Source organism: Nicotiana sylvestris, chromosome 4, assembly GCF_000393655.2.
Source record: "Nicotiana sylvestris chromosome 4, ASM39365v2, whole genome shotgun sequence".
Lineage (NCBI taxonomy): Eukaryota > Viridiplantae > Streptophyta > Magnoliopsida > Solanales > Solanaceae > Nicotiana > Nicotiana sylvestris.
In genome coordinates, this window is record NC_091060.1 from 139,499,760 (window position 1) to 139,525,204 (window position 25,445).

Genomic DNA, 25,445 nt, shown 5'->3' on the forward strand with positions numbered 1-25,445 from the left:
AAATCCTCTCTTTCACTCAATGATGTCCTCCACTTTCTCTCTCTTGATTTTTATATACGCGAGGCTAGATTAATTGTGTGTGTGCAGATTGTGAGTGTGTGCATTGTGAGGAATCTTTTTTGAGTATTTAAACTTACTTGGTAAAAGAAAGAAAAGGAATCTTAAGAATACGATTCCCATATTTCCGTGTGCTATAGCCCACGCCTTCCGCTGTGGGCCTGGGCCCCCGGATCTGGATCGCCTAATATTTTTTCGGGACATCAATACGACCTAAGAAACCATGGTCACCGCCCCTCCACGATCAAATTACATTTTTTGATGTTTTACGGGTTGCTTGATATGAGGAAGGATGCAACATAGCTTTGAATTGGAAAATATTGTCATGTATTAGTTGATATCCATAAAAGAGAATGGACTAGTGCAGTTGGCGAATGAGCACGGGCTCAGGATGGGTTATTGATATCGTAGTAATTGTACCTCGTGCAGCGACGTTGGAAGATGTCGGCATGTAATTTCCACAGGTGGGTTATCTCCTGTGAGCATGTCAGTGGTCGCGTGGTTAGCGAAGCTTCTGCAAAGGATTTTACTGGCTATCCAGTAAGAGGTCGAACGTGTGGATATGGTTAGTAATCAGGTAGTTCATGGAAAGTCAGACAGAAGGATTTCGAGGAGTTTGGAAAGTTAATTATGCAAGATCAGGTCGACGATGAAGAAAGAACCTTGGTGAGTTCCAGAGTTATGTAATGGGTGGCTCCAAGCTAAGTGGGAGAGTCCCACTGCCTACGATTTGGGTTGCATGGTTATCTATTGGTGAAGTTTCCGGTTATCAGCATATTGGTGGATTACTACAGCTAAGGGAAAATAACATAAGTGGTAATTTGAGAAAAGAAACTGATAAAGGGGTGCTATAGTTGGCTTACATGTTCAGGCTTTGGGGAGATTCAGGATTTATGCTTCGTACAGAGGTGATTTACAAGGGAAGTGATTCAGTCGGGTGCTTTATTGAGGTGGGTGTTCATGTGCCAGCGAAGACTTGGAGTTGATTATATTCGGGACCATCCAGAGTGAGTGACTCTCAACAGCGGTCCTAGTGAATTCAAAGGTTCAAATGCGGTGCCTAAGGTTTCAAGCCCGCGGTATGGTTAAGAATCGAGCTTTTGTAGCAGATTATGATAATAGGCTCGGAATGTTCTATGATGTTTTCGACTTGCACTGTAATATTGGGAGAGAAAAAAAAGGGATAAAGACTTCGGATTCGTAGAGGAATTATCAGAACGGTGGTACCAGTTGAAGATGCGAATGTGCATGCAAGGAGGGTATGAAACAATTCGTAGTTTTGGAGACAATGTGGTCTCATGGAATGGGGTCACTCAAGGTGAGTGCGGATTTAGGTTTTTGAAGTAAGGAATGGAGCTATATTTTCTCTAAGGTAAATTAAGGATAGATTAGAAGAAGTTACATTGGTTAGCCATGCTTGAATTGGCATAGTGGTGGAGGTACGTGCGAGGCTAGACGACTACTATTGTGGATTGTATTTGGAAGTATTCAAGTATTATGGTCTGTTAGGTGTAGGCAGATGCCAGAAGGGTTATGGTGGTTTAGACCACTACTTGAGGATTTGAATGTTCCATAGTTATGAGAATTCATTCGTGTGTTGCTATGGTTCTCTTGGAATGAGCTAAGTAAAAAAATTTTAGGTGATGAAGTGTTTACCCTATTAGTGGTTCAGGAGTTATGATGAAATTCTGGTGCTATCGCATATTGGAATGTTAGGTGCAGTGAGCGGTAAGAAATTTAAAAGTAAGGATCAAGGTTGCGGTTTGGTGTTTGACGAGGATGTCACGAGCTCAGATGAGCAGGAAGGGGATTTGGATGTTTGGAGTAAGATGGTATTGTCTTCAGCGTCATCTAAGATCGGCATTTTTTGTTGGAGGCTTTGCATCTTGGTTATGGATTCTTGATATGCTTGACAACATTAGTATGACCGGTGGTATGGATGTGCAGATTTGTTATCTAGTGCGGAAGGTCATGGGAGAGTACCTCGCGGGAAGATTGTATAAGTGTGACGTGTAGTCACTTGATCGATTGAAGATTTAAACCAAGTGTGAAGATTGTAGTAGTATCACTAAGTTGAGAATTTATGCCTGGAGGGCACTCGATTTATTGGGTTGTGGACTGTGGAGGTTTGCTACGGATATGAGGGTTGTTCATGTGAGTCGTGAAAAAAAGGGGGTTATTATGGACCCTTGAAAGGTTATTAACCTAGTACGGTGTGGTTAGAATCAGCTCGAGGTTGATGAGTGGATTTAAATTTAAATATGAGCTCTATATCAGGCCAAATGTGTTCATTTCGGCATAACACTCCTTATGGAGGAGTATTCGGACGTTGAATATTATCTCATCATTGGTTATTTCTTATGTGTTGAGGTTCCATGTAGCAATGGTGTTATGCGAGCAGGATGGCTCTTGAGATTCAGATCATATATCGCACCTCAATTGTGCTTGAGTCTTGTAGCTTATGGCGCTATATGTCTCCCCAGGGATGGTAGTATGCACTTAGTGTGCTTGTGACCGATATTCGATATTTAGTAGTAATGAGCAATTTAGCTCGATGTGTATCTCGTTATGTGAATTTTATGTGTGGATCGGGCGGAACGCCTGTCATGCCCCCTTTTTCCCCTTCGCGGAGAGAAGTACGGGTTTCGACATTCATGAGGGTAATAACTCATTTCCTTTTGGGAATTGGGTATTTGAAGAGTCGCCACCTAACGGGTTATGGTGCGTTAGGGAACCTAGAGCGATTAACTCTTGGATTGGTTTGCATTATCAGAGATTAGGGTAAGGGCTCAAAATGATCTCGAGGGGAAGGTATTAGACACCCCTCTTGGTCAACAACTGTGTGTCCCGACTGAACTTATATTTACGAATTAGTCCATTAACAAATAAATAGCTGAATCAAATAGTTTGCAAGTAAAGCACGTTGGACGTTGTATAACTCAAACGATAAGACAAAGATTTTGAACAAGTTGTGTAAAAGCAAAGTTTTAAACAAAAGGAATTTTTGGGAAAGGAGGAGTCTAAAGTTGGTTAGCCTATAGGATCACCACACACAATGCCCGGTAAACACTCCTGAATGAGGGGCTACACGTGACATTAGCGCGTAGTCATCATATCCTATATCTACCCATCCCATCCCCCTTAGTGGTCATTAAAGCGAGTGTTGGTCAGCAATCTCTATTGCGTGCTGTTACCCGTCCCTTCTTAATGGCCCTGGAGGAAATTTAAGACCTCTACCTATAGGTGGTTCTAGACTGACCCCTAAGGTTTAAAGGTGAAAATACTAGGGCGACAGGCAAGAACAATTAGGACCTTAATACATAAAAAGGGAGCAATTAGAGGCTCAAGTTTACCTCCTCAAACTATACACATAAGCAGCACGACTCAAACACAAATAAAGGCCTTTTGTTAAACAGTATCCTAAGGCATGATGTCTAAGTGAATATCAAGACACAGAAGATAGGCAGTTTATTTTATAAACTCAGAAGTAATGGCCCTATCAGTTTGCCTACTGATTTTTAAAGCCTGTTAAAAATCAGAACGATATTAAGTAACAAATATAGTTTCAGAGTTACATAGGCTTGCCTACACACGGAATAATGATAATTACATTTTATATAGTAAAAAACAGATTCTTGAATCCCTATAGGCATGCTGTCTTACGATAGATTAAGGCAGTTTTTGAAAGAACTCATTTCAAGGAAAATAAACCATTAATTAAACTAGTTTTGAAGTGAACTGGTTTAAATCTATAAGCAGAATTTCTGGTGTTGTTCCCTATAGGCATGATATCTAGTTGTTTAAAACTGATTTCAGAAACTTGGAGGAATGATGACAAAATAAAAACATATGTAGACACATGTTATAACAGAAGTTGAACTGGACCATATCCTATAAGCATGATATCTACTTGTGAAGTTGATTTTAAGACCTATAAACATGATTTCTATTATTGGAACCACTTGAGACCTATAGGCATTATTTCTAACATGGTAAGGCAAACATAGCAAAAATATAAAGTCCTATAGGCATGATTTCTACCCGTATTACCCCATAAATATGTAACGACCCACCCTTTTTCACTAGTTACCCTAATGTTCGTTTACAAATTATTATACACCATATGAATGAATTACATAAATAGATAAAAGGAAAAGAAGAAGTTACACTGTAGGGAGCCTGAAGCAAGCCCAAGTGATTTCCCAAAAACTCCAATGGCCTCAAATGCCAATTTCATAGACAATATGATTGTCTAGGTGCGTCAGAGCTCCCTAAGGATTTCAAGGATCCCGGGCAGTGCTCACACCTAGACTTTGTAACCAAATTGAGTAAGTACAGTGTGGAAGGATAGCCTTAGTGTGCCAGAGTTCAGAGGGTTCTCAAGAGGATCCCAAGGCAGTACACACACTGGAGGGGGCAGAACCTAGTGACTTAGGAGTAGAGTAAGAGTACTTGACACAGTTTGAAAGGTTTCGGTAGGAAAATAGTATTAATAGGAGACATGAAAATAATTTTGTATAACAACAGAGGAGTTATTCAATGAGATGGTTTTGAAAAGAGTAGGGAAATCAACAAACAATAGACTAATCTCAAAACCAAAATAGGTTTAGCATCACACATAGAACAAAGAACCAAGAAAGGTTTGCACCACAAGCCTTCACACAGGGCTAAATAGGAATTGGGGACAGGTGAAGCACATAATGGTAAACACATAGCAGGCAGAAGTCTTTGGAATTAGTACAGATTTGCTCAGAAACACTGATCAGACATAGTCACAGAATCAACAATGCTTAAGGTGTTCAGTATAGGATCAACATGATTTAAAATCAATCCCGGAATTATATAAGTTAGGAGTGCAGACTACTTTACAAAGAGATTCCTACCAGAAACCAGATAGAGCAATATCACATGGAGACAGACTACATAGAGGGGGTAACATGTTCATACTGATCCTAAGGAAGGGGAGTACATAACATGTTAATAATATAAACATATCAATTACATGTTTCACAGCAAAATCATAAGTAAAAGTAGACTAGAAACAGGATGAGTTGAAGTTATAAAAGGACCATATTATTTTTGGAACTTGTATTAAAGTCAGAACATACCAGTAAAGAAGGTAGTAAACATAAAGTGAGGAGCAAGAGAGTAGAGTAATCAGCCTTGGCTTGCAGCCACCTGACTTAGATTAATAGCAAGTAATCAGAGAAACGAGAGCAGAAGAGAGTTTTTTTTTGTGTGAGAGAGAGAGAGAGAGTTTTGAAGTAATGTGTTCGTGTTTGTGTTAGTGAGATAGTAGGTATATATAATAGTTCGAAACTAGGTAAAAATAAGGCAATAATCACAATTGTTAGTAATTATGGAACTCAAAACCAATTAAAGCAAAATCAGGACAAGTACTCCCTTAAGTTAAGGGAATCAATTCAAACGATAAGAACAAGTCAAATAAGGAAAGAAATCAGTGTATGACTAATAAGGAAAGATTTCAAGTTCAGTAAGTAAAGGGTAAACAATTAGGGCTAAGTTTACAGAACTCTAATTAAGGAGATAGTCAGTAAGAATAAAGTACCACAACAGAAAAGGTAGGCGAATCAATTAATTTGAATAGAAAAGGTAGAAACCGAAGGTTCAAAGGAAGGTCTTCCAATCACACCATGAAAATTGGGAATCCAGAATCAATCAAAGAGAAAGTCATGATTCATGTTCAACATATAAATAGAGTAAGATAAGAATAATTAGACATAGCAAACATGAAGGTTAAACATCACTGATGGAAAGAATCAAGTCTTGAATAGTCAAGATGGACACAAGCATATAGAAGTGATATAAGTTAGGCTAAAAACTCAGTAGGAACATATTCGAGGTAAGATAGTAACAGAAACTCAAACAAGCAACGATCAGTCATGCTAATACACAGAACCAAACAAAGAAATCTAGAAAATTAAGGCTTTCAACATAGGCGAGTTGAGAAGGTAGAAAAATCATAGAATCCGTCAAAATATGCAAGAAATAGAAGTTTAAACATAAAGAATCAGTTTAAACAAAGTTTTAAGAAAAAATTCTGAACCCCTAATTTTTTAGAAGAAGACGAAAACACTTGAAATCACATGATTCTTGTAAAGAGTTCCAAGGACAGTGTAAAACATTAAAGAAACAAACTCAAGTTTAGTAAAATTGATCTAATTTTGTTTTTGTTAGAATATTCATGCATATTTAAAATAAGAATAATTGAATACTAACCCCAGTGCATGAATTCTATTTTGTACTTCGTTTTCTATGTCGTATATATATAATTGTGCAAACTTGGGGGTAGGTCCTTCGGGAGGCAACAAACTTCCGATTTGATGATAATTTTGTCCAGATAGTTTGAATGTTCTTGGCCCCTTTGTTTGATTGACAGAAGCATCAACTTTTCCTCCCATTTATGTAAATGAAAATATTGAGTTATAACTTCTAATATTATCTCTGAAATGGTTACTTTTTGGACTTGCATAAAAATATTTGGTGGTGAATCAAAATATTCATATAATAAGTGTTTTAAAATTGTGGGAGGTTCTTTTGGCTGTGGTAAGTGTATTTTCCATGATTACAACACAAAGAGAACTCTGATTTTTTAGCTTTGACTTTCTTGTTTATTCTTTCTTCGTACCAGAAGTAAGCACCACAATGTTCACATTCACATGTAGGATCGCCTATATCCCAGTAATCTAATGAATAAAAGAAGCAAAAGTAAGATTAATGTCAAGGTTTTATGTTATGGCATGCCTACTTATTATATATACATATAATAATAATAAAATATTGATACCTTCATTGTCAATAATTGCATATCCGACGCCAGCCTCTAAATAGTATAATATTAAAATCATATTAAATTAGCCATATAAATTAAAAAAAAGTGGACATGTATGAATCATTGTTTGTGTTAAGACGGACATACCTTCATACTCGTCTTCATCTTCGGTTGCATCATTATTTTCTATGATTGTTTTCATGTACCATTACATTAAGTATTTAATCAAGCTACCATTATTTTTAATATTAAATAAATTTAGTTTATTTGTATAATTTAATAGCTAAAACTTTTATTCATTAAAAACATACCTGGTACATCACCATCAATATTGTCATCCTCAAGTTATAATAATAAGTTATAATAAAATGTTGTTAGTATATATAAATGACTTATGTTATATAAATAAATTTATTTATAATAAGAACCTTGCAGTAGGGGTAGCTCATTTAAATCCGGTAGAAGATAATTTCTCTGCACATTTGAAGTTGACAAACCAAATTGCAAATGTTTCTCTTGAGGTAAATTTGGATATCGTGCCTGAGATTGAGAAGATGAAGCATGTCTACAACTGTTTAAAGGTGTATAATGAAATCGTGTGGAATTTTGACAATTTATTATGTCTGTTAAAGGTTGTGTTGCCTTTTCTTTGCCAGAAGAATCTCCTCTGATAGTAGCATTACGAACAAAGTCTGTAAACCAAAAAACATACAAATCAGATAACTAAAAGAAGTGGAAAAAATATATAAACTAACATCTTGTTTGAATAGTACTATTTAAAGTAATGAATTTTGTAAAAGTATCATCACAAATCAATGTATGTTTAACAAACTAAACAACGTAATCAAAAATTTTGGGCAGAATAAACAGGCAGGTACAAAGACAAATCAACTATTAGCACATACGATTAATAATTCAAAGGCAGAACTTCAAGATTTAAAATGATTCAGATATCATAATACACATGTGAAGGCGTGTCACTTTTTTTAGCCCATAAAAAAAATAGAATGTCGGGAACTCAGTGGTTGTGCCATATTCTCCCCTTGGAAAAACAGGACATTTGATAAGATTTGAACCTAAGCTTTCGGTAGAAATTTAATATTGATATAATTGTGTAGTACTCGACTCGTCTATAGTATTACATTAGATCACAGGACATTATTCGCACTTTTAGTTGCATTGTAATTTCAATAGCTTTCTAATCACTCTAGCTAAGCTTCCTTTGTATGTATATAATTGAAATGTCCTAGTTAACATCGGGGAATCTAACGACTATTCCACTAAATTAAACTACCAGCTAATATTTTTGTGTTTTCAGATTTTGAGATGAAATAGATATAGATCATTAATAAAAAAATTTAACCATAGTCAACAACATTAAGTCACCACATCTCTGATATTGGTAGTTCAATTAAGCTAATTTAAACACCACAATATATATCACTTCTGCAACCTACATGAAGATTAATTTGTCAAAAGAGGAAGAAGTTTGGGCTGGGCAAAGTGTAGTGTTGCTACATTCAGAGTCCAAGACAGAAAGGAACTCTACTGCTGAAGAATGACCCAAAGCAAGATGATCAAGGTAACAGAAACTTAATTGGATGGTTTCTAATGAAAAGTCCATATTGAAACACAAAACAATAATTCCAGTAGATCACATAAAAATTTACTTAACTAATAAGTTATGCAAGTCTACGGTGGGCAGTGATAGAGCTTTCACTATAAGAAATCATGGATACAACGACATTTATTTAGTGACATTTGACGTAAATATCGAAAAATATATAATTTCCTGACATTTTCTTTAGAAATGTCACAAAATAGTGACATTTTGTTTAAAATGTCACAAAATATTGTGACTATTAACTTAAATGTTATATTTAGATGGAAATTAGTGACACTTTTAGTTATAGTGTCATCATATCAGTCAATATTTGGAGGGATTAACCACTAAAAGATAGTAATAATTAAAAGTTAAAATGTAAATTTTTTCCCTCCTATTCCCTCCACAAAAAGATTACTAATAATTCAAACCCTGCCTTTGCCCTCATTTTGCTCCCCACGCCGTCAATTCGCTTCTAACGATTGTCGTACTTTCCCTTTTCTCCCATAATCGGCGGCCACATCATGAGGTAATCCTAACTCATCTCTCTCTATCTCCATATCAATTTAATGCCTATATCTTTTTCTGCCACCACGATGATTCTGATTTCAGCAACTTTTGTCATTATTGTTTACTCCTATATATATATATATATATATTTCTTCAAAATCAATCAATCTTATCTGAATATTATTAAATAATTCGTTTAATTATTTGTTTTTATATATATATTTTTTTCGTTCCTTTTCTTTTTAATTACTTATGTTGTTGAATATTTGATGTTTAGAATGATAGGCTATGCCGTTGGGTCAATTATGTGGTATGTGTTCTAGGGTTTAGATGCATGTATTTTGGTATATATTGTTGTAGTTGTTTTATTACAGATTGGTGTTGTTGAAGCTGGTGTTCGTTTGACTATTTCAATTTTTACTGCTTCTGAAAGTAAGCTAATAGTTAATCTAATCTTCCCTCTTTCCTCTTAAGTTGCTTTTGGTGTTATTAAGGATCTTTATCGACTATAGTTATGATATTATAAAAGTATTGCTCTGTTTTATCCCTTCTTCATACGTTTTATGTCACCGTAAGATGGATGCTAACATTCTTGACACTGATAAGTGGTAATGTAGCCATGACATGCCTTACTTATTCAATTTTCGCTTTTAAATTAGTTGCGGAAAAGAATAAGACAAGTTGTCATCCTTTTGATATTGTGACACTTTTTCTTCCTCATGTTTCAGTTGAAAAAGGACCTTTGAAAGAAATGAAGATGTCTTGCCTTATGGTACTTGAATAGGTTAACTTTTGTGCTAGTATCAATTTCGGAAAAGGTAGATTCAGGTTTGCGATGATGATCACTTATCGTATGTTTAGTAGAAGTTTTATCAGATCTTTGTTGCTTTGGGAAATTTCTTCTAACTGATGTCCTCTGTTTTTGCACCAGAAGCAGGATGATGCAACAGCTTACACAGAACTGAGTTGCAATAGTTTGTCATGTTCCTGGTAAAGTTCTTAGCTTTGAATTCCTTAATCTATCGAAGTACTATTATTATAATAATTCTTACTTGTTACTGTGACGACCCAACCCGTCGTCTCATGAGAACCGCTTCGTTTTTTCCATTTTATGCTTCTTCATGTTTCGTTATCGGTATTCGGTGTGTTAGAGTTAAATCGGATTGGTTTTGATAGGAAATGAGACACTTAGTCTCTTTAAGGAAGGCTTATTTTGGAAAAGTAAACCGGGTGTTGACCATTGAGTTAGAGGGCTCGGATGTGATTTCCGTTGATTCGGTTAGCTTCGGGGGATGATTTGTAACTTAGGAGTGTGACCGGAAGTAATTTTGGAGGTCCGGTGTAGAATAAGGCTTGAATTGGCGAAGTTAGTATTTTGGCGACTTCCGGTTGATAGGTGAGATTTTGATCCGAGGGTTGGAATGGAATTCCGAGAGTTTCTGCAGCTCCGTTAAGTGATCTGGGATATGTGTACAAAATTTCAGGTCATTCGTACGAGATTTGGTTGGGTTTTTGATCGAATACGTGTTTTGGAAGTTTTAGAAGAACTTAGGCTCGAACTTGAGGTAATTTGATGGTTTTTGGTGTTGTTGAAGTGTTTTGATGATTGGAACAAGGTTGAAAAATGTTTTAGGATGCGTTGGTGCTTTTGGTTGAGGTTCCGGGGGCCTCGGGTGTGTTTCGGGTGAGTTTTGAGCGAGTACGGACATCCCGGAACTTAGAAAATGGACGGGGCAGTCATTGGTGCGCGGGGCGCGGCCCTTTCTGCGCTGGGCGTGGTGGCCTAGCGCGTGGGCGCGGTCAAGTGCGAGGTCCACGCGAAATGAAGACCTGTAGGTCGTCGATCCAACTTCGGAAGCTCATATCTTTTGATCTACAAGGATTTTTTGGTGATTCAAAAACGAAAGTTGTAGCGCTTCGTGTCTAGTTTCCAGAAAGGTAAAGATATCGCAATTTGGACATCTGTAGCGAAAGTTATGGCCAAAACACTAAAGTCTGTCCCTGCAGAGCAAGACCTGCGCGGCCGCGGTCGTTTTTGCGCGGATCCTGCTAGTTTTGCACGGAACGCGGTCATATTTGTGCGGTCAGCGGTGTCAGAATCCGAGAGGTACTCTATAAATACGAGGTTTTGGGTTTTATTTGATATTTTGACCTAGAGAGCTCGGATTTTGGCGATTTTTCGAAGGTTTTTCAAGAAATTCATCGGGGTAAGTTATTTTAACTCAGATTTGGCTAGAATACATGAATCTATCACTGAATTCATCATTTAATTCGTGATTTGAGATGGAATTTGGGAAGAAAATTGTGAAACCTTTCAAAAATGTAAAATGATGATTTGAAGGACCAAATGGTATCAGAATTGGATAATTTTGGTATGGTTAGACTCGTGAGGGTATGAGGATTCTAAAAATGTAAATTTTACCCGATTCCAAGACGTGGGCCCGGGGCTCGGGTTTTGCTAATTTCGATTTTCGATATTTTTCGAATGTTTTCGCTTGGGCTTTGTTCCCTTAGCATATTGTGACCTATTCGTTTTTATTTTGGATAGATTCAACGTGCGTGGAGGCCAATTTGAGAGGCAAGGGCATAGCGAGCTAGAGTTTTGGCCAGTTTGAGGTGAGTAATAATTTTCAATGATGTCCTGAGGGTTTGAAACCCCGGATTTGCACAACTTAGTGCTATACTAACTTGAGCTACACGCTGTGTGACGAGGGTGAGGTTCAATTCTATGGGGATTGGGACTTGGTCCATCCCGAATAATATTTTACTACATTTTTGATTGAGACATATACTTTATTGTTGTGAATTGGGCTTGTTGCCATGCTTGGGGCCTTGTGCCGACCTGTAGAACCCTTAGGGGATTTTTGACTGGTTTTTCCTCACTTACTTTATTAAAGAATTTATATCCTCAGTCATGTTTCCAATTATTTAAGAATGATATGAACCAAATTTTTGAAATGTTAACCATAAATAGGAAGAGATATGAGGGCCGAGATCCCGACCGTACATTATGCCCGAGAGGCTGTGATTTTTAAATGACTGAGCGGGGTCGAGGATCCAATAGTGAGGATATTTTATATGATATGGATCGGGCTGTGCACCGCAGCAGATATATATATATATATGGATCGGGCTGCGCGCCGCAGCAGATATATATATATATTATATACATTATGGATCGGGTTGCACGCCGCAGCAACTACTTATATGGATCGGGCTGCACGCCGCAGCAATTATAAAGCGCTTGGGCAGAAGGAGCCCCTCCGGAGTCTGCACACCCCCAGTGAGCGCAGTCGACTATTATTATTATGGATCGGGTTGTACGTCACAGCGATATACGGATCGGGCTGCACGCCGCAACGGTATATATGTTTATTGACTCGATTATCGTGAGAAGTATATGAATTGAGAACTGAGGAAAAGAACGAATAGATGAACTAAAATGCTTGAGGAGCTGATTTACACTGATTATACCTGTTTTACGTGGTTAAAAGAATTTCACAAGATTTTCTTATTCACTGATGTTTAAATGATTTTACTGTTTTGATATAGAACTACTTAGTGCCTCTACGTGATTTCATACTGTCAGTCATTATTTATTGTTATTACTCACTGAGTCGGAGTACTCACATTACTCCCTGCACCATGTGTGCAGATTCAGGTATAGCAGAGTCCGCACCTGAGCGCTGATTCCTTCCAGGCTAGACAATGATTTGGAGTTACGAGGTAGCTGTTGACGTCCGCAGCCCCTTCTCTCTCTTATCCTCTATCATTTATGTTTTCGTCAGACTGTTGTATCAGATTCCGTACTTTGTAGACCTATAGCAGATTCTGTAGTAGCTCATGACTTGTGACACCCCGGTTTGGGCTATTTTGGGATGGTTCCTACTGTTATTATCGTTAAATTTTGCAATTTATGAGCATTATATTATATGTTATTACTATCATGATGATTAACTATTTAAAAGAGGTATTCCGTTTTGGTCTGGCTGGCCTTGTCTTTATGATAGGCGCCATCACGACCGGGTTCGGGGATTGGGTCGTGACAAGTTGGTATCAGAGCCTAGGTTACTTAGGTCTCACGAGTCATGAGCAGGTTTAGTAGAGTCTCGCGGATCGGTACGGAGATGTCTGTATTTATCCTCGAGAGGCTGCAGAACCTTTAGGAAAACTTCACATTCTTGGATTCTTATCGTGCGTCCCTGAGTCAGCTTGAAAAGAAACTCTTGAAATTCCTTCCACGTGTTCGTACGCGCGCATGAACGCTCAATATCAGATGTGCCTTGATGGCTTGTGAATCCTCGATCGAGGGGCGAGATGTAATCCCTATGAGTTTATGTTGGGCCAGTCTGGAGGACTTGAGGCCGGATTTTTGCCTATGGCTTGAGCACCGAGGTGCTGATTGTGTGAGAAAGTGTTTTGAACTTATATGTTCAGTATTGTCCCTAATAGTGGGAATGCCAGCTGGATAGCTATGTGATGAATATGCTAGTACTGCGTGATGTTTCTATATGACTTGGAAGTGTCGAGGAAGATTTGTTGGATGATAGATGGACTACTAAGTGTATGATTTCCATTGTGAGTGGAAGTGTAGTTCCGAGATTATAGGCGTGTGAAGAATCTTTTCAAGTCTCCTAGTTGAGAGTGAAGTAAATTTCATGTTGCGGTATGAGTACAAACTCAAGAAAATCAAGTGACTGCGTAATGCTTATAGCGGTGGAAGGTATACGAAAAGGTTATATTGAGGCGAAGCAGGTGGGTTATCTCCCGCAAAGTGTGCTGAGGCGGTGTGATCCTTATGTGAATGATAGAAGACCTCATGTGCCAGTGAATTGTAGGTGTTGAAGTTTGAAATTTTGGGGTCGCATAAGAGAGTGAGTTTAACTGTTGCGAGATCGGCCGAAGAGTTAAAGGTACTAGATGATTTGTGTTTTCACAAGCTTACAAACGATTTGAGTTTAATCTCACTACGGTATTAAGGCAGCAGTAGAGTATATGCATTATGAGTATTGGGTGTTCTGATTTATGACTTCGAGCCAAGTTGGGGAGCTTGCTATTGGTCAGCTGATTGTACGGTGGCGTTGCTATGTTGGTTTTGAATTGAGGCATGCTGGCGAGTGGAAATTGAGCCGAAGATGGCACGAGTGAAGGAAAATTTTAATAAAGGTTATATGGTGCTTCGTAGATGTGTGAAAATAATAGGATGTCTTGAGCTGTTGTAAAGAATGCTCAGCGTATAGAGAAGGAATATGCTTGATTGTATTGTTATAAGGTCATATCCTGCGGTGTCAGAGTGCTAATGAGGCACAGGTGGTTTTGTTAGTTGAGCAGGCTAAATGCAAGTTGAATAGAGTGAATGACTCTCGAAAATGGTCCTAATGTGTTCAAGATTCTACATGTAACAATGGGGTATCTTAAAGTAGCATATGTGATTAGGAACCAAGTCTCCATTGGAAGAGGTCAAGACTTGGGGTATTTTTATGTTAATTATGGGATTCTATGTATTAGTATCTAGAAAATAAAGGTAACGGATTTAGATTCGCAGGAAGTTCTTCGGAGTGAAGTATGTTGGAATGTGGTGTCTCTGGAAATAATTGAGAGAGGATTCAGTGGCTTATGGGTCTTAGACGGTGTGGTCTTGTGCTTGGGTCTCGTGTGGTAAGCTTGGGTTGAGGAATTGTGGTGCTACAACAAGGAGAAATATCAAGTTGACTATGAATCAGAAGGAAATTTAGATAGATGCAGAAGCTTGATAGTAGACCAGATCGGCATGGTAAAGGTATGATTAATTCTTGGTATGTGTTCGAGGTAATGAGTTCGTACAAGTATTTTGCAGCAATGCTCTTGGGTTTTGTTGGCTTGCTTAGCTTGGTCGAGTTAGAAGGATTCCGTCCTGGCAGTTTAATTTATGCAAACGGAATTGAGAGAGTTCTTGTTGATTTCTACCGTGGTTGAAGAGGTACATTTTCTACGAATATGAGAGACATGGGATGTGTAATGATTTTTCTTCTATATGGGATCGATGGAAGTTCTTGACTAGTGGAGTGCATAGATGTCTGTGGCCCGGAAGGGAGGTAAGGTTTTCATGTATCCTCGGATGGTATGTTATATGCGGTATGTTGTAGACGACCGAGACTTGCATGTGTTAGGTTACAGTTCAGTTCAGAAAGGAAGCTCATAAAACACTTAGGCAGTGGGTAGCCTTAGATAATCAAGGAAAATGGTACTGCTATTTGAAAGTGATTTGACGAGAGTATATGTTTCAGAAAAAGGGCAATGTGATTAAATGGATGGCACTTCGGTGGTATTGTGGCACTTTCTTGTTAGATCGACTGGTGATATCGGGTTGGCTTGGTAGTATAGGGAAATTTTAGAGTCTATCGTGGAATTATTGGGTATTAAGGTGTGGTATGCTTTCGGACGGAGAAATTGGGATATGATGTGGTGATTCATGTGCCGCGCGGATTTGAAGACGAAAGTTCTCATATTCAGGCTATGTTATGATTGTGGATCGTGTGTAACGACTATCGGGATTTGGGGGCCCGAGTGGACCTTTCCTTGTCTGGTATATCAGATTTTGGATATGATATCGGGGTTTAGACTGGATTTCTCAGTGTTGGGTTATTATGGATTATTGCGCTATGGGCTATCTCGGGAATGCCACAAGGTGAGTGGCGAGGTGCGTCGGAGTATGCTTTAGTAGAGTGGTTTATGTTTCGAAGAACCAGCGGACGGCTGGGAAGGGTTGCTTTTCTTATTTAAGCCTCGTGATGGATGTCAGTGCAGAGGTTTCCATCATTGATTCAGTTCTGATGTTGAGGGACTTTTCGAATGTGTTTCTTGTGGCCGGGCATGTCGCCGGACGGAGTTGTGGATTTCGGTATTGATTTGGTGCCGGGCACTGTATCGTATGACTCTGGCAGGAGTTATGGTAGTGGAAGAAGCAGCTTCAGGCTTCTTCGGTAAGGAGTTCGTTGGCAGGCTAATGTGGATGTGTGTTCTAGTTTGAGTCGGCTCGGTTGGCTCCGAATTGTATCGTTGAGGGTTAGGTTGACTCGACCGTTATTGAGCTTATTAGTGATCGGGAGTTCCGTGAGTTGCCTTCTGTGTTGCGAGACATTATGATTTGTTGGTTATGGGCACATATGGTGCGATTCTGTTGGGGTTCATAGTGGAAGTCGAGCGGAAGAATAATTGGGTGTTGCTCAGTGGATGACGTACCGGTTACATCCTATCGGGTTTGCATAGTATATGCTACTTGTTTCACCGTGAGTGTAATGATCTACTTTGGTTTCAAGCATCAAATTGTGCGTGGCTATCGATTTTGAGCATAGTGACTGGAGGTGTTTCATGTATAACAGCGATTGAATAAGATCGCGCGTTGTAGCGAGGCCACGTGGAGATATGACCTTTTGGGGTGGATTCAGTGTTCTATTTATATGATGTGAGACGGGGTCTCAGCCTTGTGTTGTGATTGTATTGATGAGCTTGAGGTGCAGCTCTTTCGTTTGAGTCATTGTTTTTTATGATTTAAGTATGTTTAGACCGTTTCTTATTGGTGCGTGTATTATGCAAGTTGTAGCTTAGGCATGTATTGAGGTGTCATATCACCATAGTGGTGTGTTGGATTCGAGGTGATCGTTGGTGTCATTAATGAATACGAACAGATTTGATTTCAGTTTGTTAGAAGGATAATATCGAGGTTCGGCTCAGAAACCTGTTGTGGTATTAGTCAAAAGGGAAGTGGCTTCATGAGTGGTTGATCTGAGAAATGGTTATGGTTTGTTGCGTGTTTCATGTATCGTTGGCAGTATATGAAAGTGTTGGAATAAGACCTTAGTTGATAAGAGGTTTCCTATCGGTATTCAGGCATTGTGGGCAACTGCTGTGAATAGAAGTTATTGTTTTGAGTGTTTGGGTTATGTAGTATATCATATGATTGAGGGTTATTACAGCTGGTTCGGGCCTATTCTAAGTATAGATGTGAGGATCGGATCTTGTGTATGATTTCAGAAAGTGCAATGTGGTTCTATGGTTTATGGACTAGATGGATTGTGAAATTTCAGCTATGTTGTGTTATCGGACCTATGCGAGATAGGGTGACATGGGATCACCCCCGGGTATATTCTTGGTAAGGTCATTCAGCTATTGGTTGGCTTCTAGGATAACTCTGGGTACGCTCGAGGACGAGCGTTTGTTTAAGTTGGGGAGGATGTGACGACCCAACCCGTCGTCTCATGAGAACCACTTTGTTTTTCCCATTTTATGCTTCTTCATGTTTCGTTATCGGTATTCGGTGTGTTAGGGTTAAATCGGATTGGTTTTGATAGAAAATGAGACACTTAGTCTCTTTAAGGAAGGCTTAGTTTGGAAAAGTAAACCGGATGTTGACTATTGAGTTAGAGGGCTCGGATGTGATTTCCGGTGATTCGGTTAGCTTCGGGGGATGATTTGTGACTTAGGAGTGTGACCAGAAGTAATTTTGGAGGTCTGGTGTAGAATTAGGCTTGAATTGGCGAAGTTAGTATTTTGGCGACTTCCGGTTGATAGGTGAGATTTTGATCCGAGGGTTGGAATGGAATTCCGAGAGTTGTTGTAGCTCCATTAAGTGATTTGGGATATGTGTGCAAAATTTGAGGTCATTCGGACGTGATTTGATTGGGTTTTTGATCGAATGCGTGTTTAAGTTTTAGAAGAACTTAAGCTCGAACTTGAGGTAATTTGATGGTTTTTGGTGTTGTTGAAGTGTTTTGATGATTGGAACGAGGTTGAAAAATGTTTTAGGATGCGTTGGTGCTTTTGGTTGAGGTTTCGGGGTTCTCGGGTGTGTTTCGGGTAAGTTTTGAGCGAGTACGGACATCCCGGAACTTAGAAAATGGATGGGGCAGTCATTGGTGCACGGCCCTTTAGGCGCTGCGCGTGGTGGCCTAGCGCGGGGGCGCGGTCAAGTGCGCGGTCCGCGCGAAATGAAGACCTGCAGGTCGTCGGTCCAACTTCGGAAGGTCATATCTTTTGATCTACAAGGATTTTGAGGTGATTCAAAAACGAAAGTTGTAGCGCTTCGTGTCTAGTTTCCAGAAAGGTAAAGATATCGCAATTTGGACATCTGTAGCGAAAGTTATGGCCAAAATACTAAAGCCTGTCCCTGCAGAGCAAGACCTGCGCGACCGCGGTTGTTTTTGTGCGGACCCCGTTGGTTTTGCACGGACCGCGGTCATTTTTGTGCGGTCAGCGGTGTCGGAATCCGAGGGGTACTCTATAAATACGAGGTTTTGGGTTTTATTTGATATTTTGACTTAGAGAGCTCGGATTTTGGCGATTTTTCGAAGGTTTTTCAAGAAATTCATCGGGGTAAGTGATTTTAACACAGATTTGGCTAGAATACATGAATCTATCACTGAATTCATCATTTAATTCGTGATTTGAGATGGTTTTTCAAGAAATTCATCGGGGTAAGTGATTTTAACTCAGATTTGGCTAGAATGCATGAATCTATCACTGAATTTATCATTTAATTCGTGATTTCATAAAGAAAACATTTACCACCTTGTTTGTGCATTTTTACCTCACTAAAACTGACGATTTCTCCGATAACATTTAAAGAAAAAGAAGATGTTAAAAGAAATTGCAGAAAAGTTCATAATTAGAAATTTAAGGTAAAAGTTATTATTACCGAATAATTCAGTCTCATTCACATCAACGTTATTTATCAATTGATCATACGGTCGTAGATCAAAGATATTCATAGGGAAAAATGGATCAGTTGTTTCAGTCACTGTTGTTCGTTGAGTAAATGTCAACCTAAACCTACGTTTTGTGGTGTTGAACCTCTCCTTATTTTGACAAACGATAAAGTTCGCCATAAGATATAAATCAAGCTCATTAATTTGTGTTTTAAAAAGAGGCAAAACTGACTTTCCAATAAAAGCATGTATCCGATCGACCTACAAAAAATTACATTAAATAAAAGAAATAGTTTGAATGAATTAGTAACACAATAATTCCAAATTAACTCATATAAATCTTGCAACTTAATCACATAAAAAACAAAAAAGTTCTGACGAATTAGCCACACAAAAAATCCAATATAAGTTTACTGTATAAGGTCTGATGAATTAAATAAAAAAACCAATATAAGGTTTGACGAATTACACTATTTACTGTATTGACTAAAAAATCTAGATTAACTCGTACAAATCTTGCAACTTAATCACATCCAAAAAGAAAGTTTGGATGAATGTGTGAAGTGCCTCTTAAAGAGAAAGGGAGAAAATAAGGAGATACGTCCCCAAAAAACATAGCAAAAACTCCAAATTTTTACGTTTCAATAATAGAGTTGAATGAATTAGTTAGTCTCATAAACAGAGGAACTATTTTAAAATTGAAAATTAATAGTACTTTTATCCTGTTAGAGTTGAACGAATTAACAACTCAAAAACACAAAGCAACAAATTGAAATTTGAAATTTACGAAAGAAAGAGCAAAACAAATTAGTAAGAAAATAACAAATTTTGAAGACCTTTTCATCTTGTAGAACCAATTTATCGAGAATGCAATGTCTGAATTATAACGATCTGGTACTTCCTACAAACGAACAACCCGAACTTTCAACTTCCATTGCATTTTTGAAATAGTTATATCCTTAATGAAATCACTGTTAGTAGCCATTCTTTGCATCAGTCGTAGGTTTTCTTTGATTTTCGATAGCAGTAGGAAGATTAGAATTGAAGTACCGTGTAAGTTACTGATATGAAATATAATTTGCAGTTTGTGCAGTAGTTACCGAGTAGTGGGTTTGAGTCGTTAGTTTCAATCGTGGTTGAGATAGTTGAGGACACTCTGTTATTTTGCAGAGAAAATTTAGGGCAAGTGAAAGTTAAAAGGTTTTTAATTAATACAAGTGAGGCATCGCCAGTTTGGAAAAGTTCATTTTCAATCGTGCGCATGTTTGTAAGTTTCAATGTGTTTTGAGGTTTTGCAGAGGAAAGTGGGTTCTGCATTTAGGGAAAAGTGGGTTATAAATCAAGTTTCTTTTTTAATGTTAAAGAGCGAAAGACGTATATGTTTTAAAATCAGTAAACTTTTTAAAAATAAAAAAATCTGAAATTTTGAATTAAATAAAAATCTTTTCTTGGAAGAAAAATTTACGGTCTTCATGGTTCAAAAGTTGATGAATTTTGAAGGAGCTTTTATTTCCAAATAATTTTGAATTAGTAAATTTTCTTAAAAATAAATAAATCTAAAATTTTGAATTAAATAAAACTATTTATTGGTCTTCATGGTTCATAATTAAAGAGTAAAAAATGTATGTTTTAAGATATGTAATTTTTAAATAATAATCTAAAATCAGATTTTCTTTTTAAATTTAAAGATTAATAAATATATGCTTTAAAATCAGTTAAGTTTTTAAAAATAAAGAAATCTTTAATATTTTAAACTAAAAGATTAGGAAAAGTGGGTTCTAAATGTGCAATTTAATTTTTAAATAAAAATCTAAATCTTTTTTCTTTAAAATTAAAGAGTAAACCATGTATGTTAAAATCAGTTAAATTTTTAAGATGTATGCTTTAAAGTCAGTTATTTTATTAAAAATAAATAAATCTGAAATTTTGAATTAAATAAAGCTCTTTAAAATAAAAAGTTTGGTCTTTGTGATTCAAAGTTAAGGAGTCAAAAACGTATGTTTTAAAATGTGCCATCAATGTTTAATTTTTAAAAAATAATATAAATCAGATTTCCTTTTTAATTTTAAAGATTAATAAATGTATGCTTTAGAATCAGTTAAATTGTTAAAAATAAAAAATCTTTAATATTTTAAAAATAAAAAAATCTGAAAGTTTGAAGGAATTTTCAAAATAACCTTCCAGCTCCTATTTTTTTGGAGGATTGTCCTAAAGTGACAGGTGGCTTATTATGATGATGCCACTTGGCTTAATGAGGAGGCTTCTTCCTCTCTTTTTAATTATAAATAAATTTAAAGATTAATAAATGTATGCTTTAGAATCAGCTAAATTGTTAAAAAGAAAAAATCATTAATATTTTTAAAATAAAAAAATCTGAAAGTTTGAAGGAATTTTCAAAATAACCTTCCAGCTCCTATTTTTTTGGATGATTGTCCTAAAGTGCCAAGTGGCTTATTATGATGATGCCACTTGACTTAATGAGGAGGCTTCTTCCTCTCTTTTTAATTATAAATAGATAAGTGGATTAGGAACCATAAACTTTTAGGACTGGAGGTGGAAAAAAAAAACATTAGGTAATTTTTTTTATTTGTTCAAATTTTAATAGATACTAAATAAAATTACTCAAAAATTAATTGAAGCATGCGCAAATTGATATGAACAAGCACAGAGGCGGACCCATGATTTGAGAATGACGGGGGCACTATTATCGTTAGAGTGAATTACTCAATTGACCTGCGAACACAAACTTCAACTTCATCATACTCTCAAATTGACCTACTAACACAAATTTTAAAATAATTATTCCAAAAAAAAAAAATTGCACATTCTTGCGCACACATGAACTAAACTGGAATAAACTTTAAAATGTAAACAAGCATAGTGGCCTCAATTCGTGACATACAACAGTAATCTATTGTTGTCCCAAAAAGATAACTAAAGAAGGCACAATTTAAATCAAAATACAAACTTCAATATTATAGAATATCTTTAATTGATACTAATAAAACAAAAGTACATCATCCACTTATACGTGAACTCGGCGCGTTCTCATACTCTGAAAACGGTCAATAATAACATCAATGCTTACATTTGCAAATACTTCTTTTTCAAAGTAACAAACTAAACAATCATTTAAAAATGCATCACCAATACTACTACGCAATTCATCTTTGATGTACTTCATGGATGAGAATGCTCTTTCTACCGTTGCAGACGCGACAAATAAAATTAGAGTCAACTTCACAAGTAAATAAACAAGTGAATATGTCTCCACAAGATTTTCTTCAACCAACGCTTTTGCCAAATCACCAATTCCTTTCAAATCCGAGAATCTAGGGTCACCATGTTTCATGTGCCATATGAAAGTGTCAAGTTGGTGACTAAGATCTCGAAGCTTCAATTCACCAAACTCATCTGGATAATACTTGGCCAATGTTATTATTCTTTCCTTATCAAAATTAGCAAACGAATTAGCCGGATTCAAGCTAGCCATACCAAGAAGCAAGTTACCACTGACTACATCAAAACGACTTTTAAGCTCCTGAAGTTGCAAATAAATCATTGTATAAAAAAGCCCAACACATAAGTGATGTGAATAAGTAACACTAGAAGGACTACGCTTCGACTTTCCAGGAATATAGAATTCTTCCATATTGGGCACCAAAATGTCATGTTTAGCACAAAACAAAGAGACTTCATCCATTAATGATTTCCATCCTTCCTCTTTCATTTGTTGCAACCTTTCCTTTGTAAGGTCAAGAAATATCATGGCATTGGCAATATCTTGCTCTTTCTTCTGTAAAGCTTTACTCAGCTCGTTCGACATCAACAATACCTTCAACATCAAGTGAAACATGAACACAAATTCAAATGAATTGATTTTACTCAAAAAAAATTCTGCTTGCAATCAATCATTAGCCTCAAAACCTTCATATTCAATCACCCCAAGCACATGAACAATAGACGCAAATAAAACAAGAAAGTTATCTAATGTTTTACAATGTGATCCCCAACGAGTGTCACCTGGCCTTTGAAGCCCTCGTTCATGATTTAATCCTTTCCCATTTTGAACTTCACCACTCTCTACCAACCGTTCCAATAATTCTGCTTGATGGTCCCGAAGTTTATCTCTGCGTTTAAAGGAAGCTCAAATCACATTCAATACATTAGCAACTATAGCAAAGAAAGTTTCCACCTCCTTATGTTTTTTAGCAACTGCTACAAGTGTCAACTGTAATTGATGAGCAGAACAATGAATGCAATGTGCCGAAGGAGTTTCTTGTAAAATTAAAGCTTTAAGACCATTCATTTTTCCTTGCATATTACTAGCTCCATCATAGCCTTGTCCACGTATTTTGGATGGACTTAATGAGTGTTTCATAAGCAAAGAAAGTATTGCTTCCTTCAACGATTTTGCAGAGGTATCACCAACACGAACAAGACCAATAAATGGCTCGTTTACTTGGCCTTTTTTGTCAACATACCGTGAAGCAAGGGCCATTTGTTTATGGTGTAAAATATGCTTGGACTCATCAACTAATATCCTGAAATAATCCCCATCTAAATCATTGATTATAGCTTTCACGGTTTCTTGTGCACAAGCACTCACAATGTCCTTTTAAATTTTTGGCGAAGTCATCATGTCATTTTTGGTGCATGTTTCAATATGACTCTATCTACTTGAGGGAGTCTCTCTGCAAGCCATTCCAAAAGCCCTATGAAAAGGCCTTTGTTTTTTGAAGAATCACTTTCATCATGACCTCGAAAAGACAATCCAAAATACAAGAGGAACCTTGCAACATCGATTGATGCATTTAAACCAATTCGGTGCTCATTTCTTTGTTTCTCAGATTGCTTATTAAAAGCAACTTGAATTGATTGAGATTGATTTGATAAGTCTAACATCTTGTTGAAACACTTGTGGTGGAGGTTATTTACTTGACCAACATGTAAAAGAAGTCTTTCCGAAGCTTTATTCTAAGCCTTAAAGCCCGTTTTTGTGAAAGAGTTACCCGTGCTTCCATGAACATAATCATTTTGGAATAAATAACAACATAAACAAAATGCGGCATCTTTCTTCACACTATACTCCAACCATCTAGAATACGAACCTTTAAACCAACCCGGACTAAATTGACGCATTTTATTACCGAATAAAGTTTTAGGAAACTTATGATCAACCGGTTGGCAAGGTCCATTTTGAATGTAGTGTTTTCTTATTTCATCCCGTATTCTAGGACTATATTTATCAATAGGTAGTCTCTCTCCAGGATGGAGATTGAGTAATTTCTCATCAAACTCATCTATAAGATGGGAGAAATTGTTTCTAAGAGTAGAACTCGGTTGAGAAGAATTAAACTTCGTCAAAAATACGTCCATCTCAATTCATAAGAACAAGAACTTCCTACAAAAAATGAGTCCAATAAATTTAAGAGTCAATCAAGAATACAAACAAACACAATATCAATAGAGCAATCACACCCCTTTTATCAAGAATAAAACAAATACTTCAACTTATTGAATCTAATACTATAACTTTTTTGTGCAGCCATTTTATGGGATAAAAATTAAAAAGAATATATTGGATAAAGATAGTTTCAGTAAAAAAGAAAAAAGAATTCTAAAAAATATTTCATCTCAAGGAGTAGATTCTTCTCCTTATCATCAAATAACTGGATCAAAGATAAGAATAAGTGTGACGACCCAAAGGGTCATCACCGGTTTTCTCCCTTTTTCCGTGCTTCCGAGTCCTTGAAAACCTCACCTTTAGTTTCCACGAATTACGTGCGCAGTCCGGGCGCGTAGCTGGAAAAGCTTATGTGTTAAATTATGTGAAATTTGATAACTTGTGGCTTTAAAATGGTTAAAGTTGATTTTGGTCAACATTTTGGGTAAACTGAACCGGATCCGTAATTTGATGGTCCCGGAGGGTCCGTAGAAAAATATGGGACTCGGGCGTATGCCCAGAATCGAAATCCGAGGTCCCGAGCCCGAGAAATGAATTTTTAAAAGAAATTGTTTTTCTGAAATTTATTTGGAAATTTGAAATGAAAATGGATTAGAAAGCATTGGTATCGGGCCCGTATTTTGGTTTCGGCGCCCGGTACAGGTCTTATATGTGGTTTAAGCACTTTCTGTGAAATTTGGATGAAATCGGACGACGTTTGACGTGATTCGGACTTGAATTCCTAAGTTTAAAAGTTTGATGAAAAAGTGATGATTTTGAGGTTTGATTCCTCGTTTATGATGTTATTTTGGCGATTTAATCGTATGGTTTAAGTTCGTAGGATGTTATTGAGTTAGTGTGTGTGTTTAGTTAGGAGCCTCGAGGGCTCGGGAGTGTTTCGGAAGTGTTTCGGAGTGGTTTTGGCCTTAGAAAAGTTGCAGAAAATAGCAGTTCTGGTGTTCTGTTATCCAGTGCTATGCGATCGCATAGGCCTTTCCGCGATCGCATAGAGTGAGTTTCCAGGTGCCCTGTTTGTTCTATGTGGTCGCATAGATCCTCATGCGATCGCGTATAGTAGCAACCATTTGTTATATGCGATCACATTCCCCTTCCGCAATCGCAATGCATAAAAACCAAACCCGGAATGGAGCCTTTTTTCTTCTATGCATTCGCAGTAGCCCTTCCACGATCGCAATGACCAGCTTCCCCTTACCCTATGCGATCGCATTACCTCCTTCGCGATCGCATAGGGCATTTTTGCCCAGTGATTTTAAATACCCAAAACAGAACAGGGACGAGGTTTAGTCCATATTTCACACGAGTTCTTCTTCTCCACAACTCTTGAGCGACATT

At 37.2% G+C, this 25,445-nt stretch overlaps 1 protein-coding gene across 1 annotated transcript; it reads right to left on the reverse strand.

Moving 5' to 3' along the window:
- Positions 1-3,525: 3,525 nt before the first annotated feature.
- On the reverse strand, positions 3,526-23,147 carry LOC104215976 (uncharacterized). The gene is made up of 8 exons (XM_009765927.2): positions 22,812-23,147; positions 21,701-22,481; positions 7,279-7,542; positions 6,998-7,036; positions 6,866-6,901; positions 6,707-6,764; positions 5,166-5,235; positions 3,526-3,582 (listed from the first exon to the last, which is right to left on the reverse strand). The coding sequence occupies exons 1-8, from the start codon at positions 23,145-23,147 to the stop codon at positions 3,526-3,528; spliced, it is 1,641 nt and encodes a 546-aa protein (XP_009764229.2).
- Between the last annotated feature and the right edge of the window lie 2,298 nt (positions 23,148-25,445).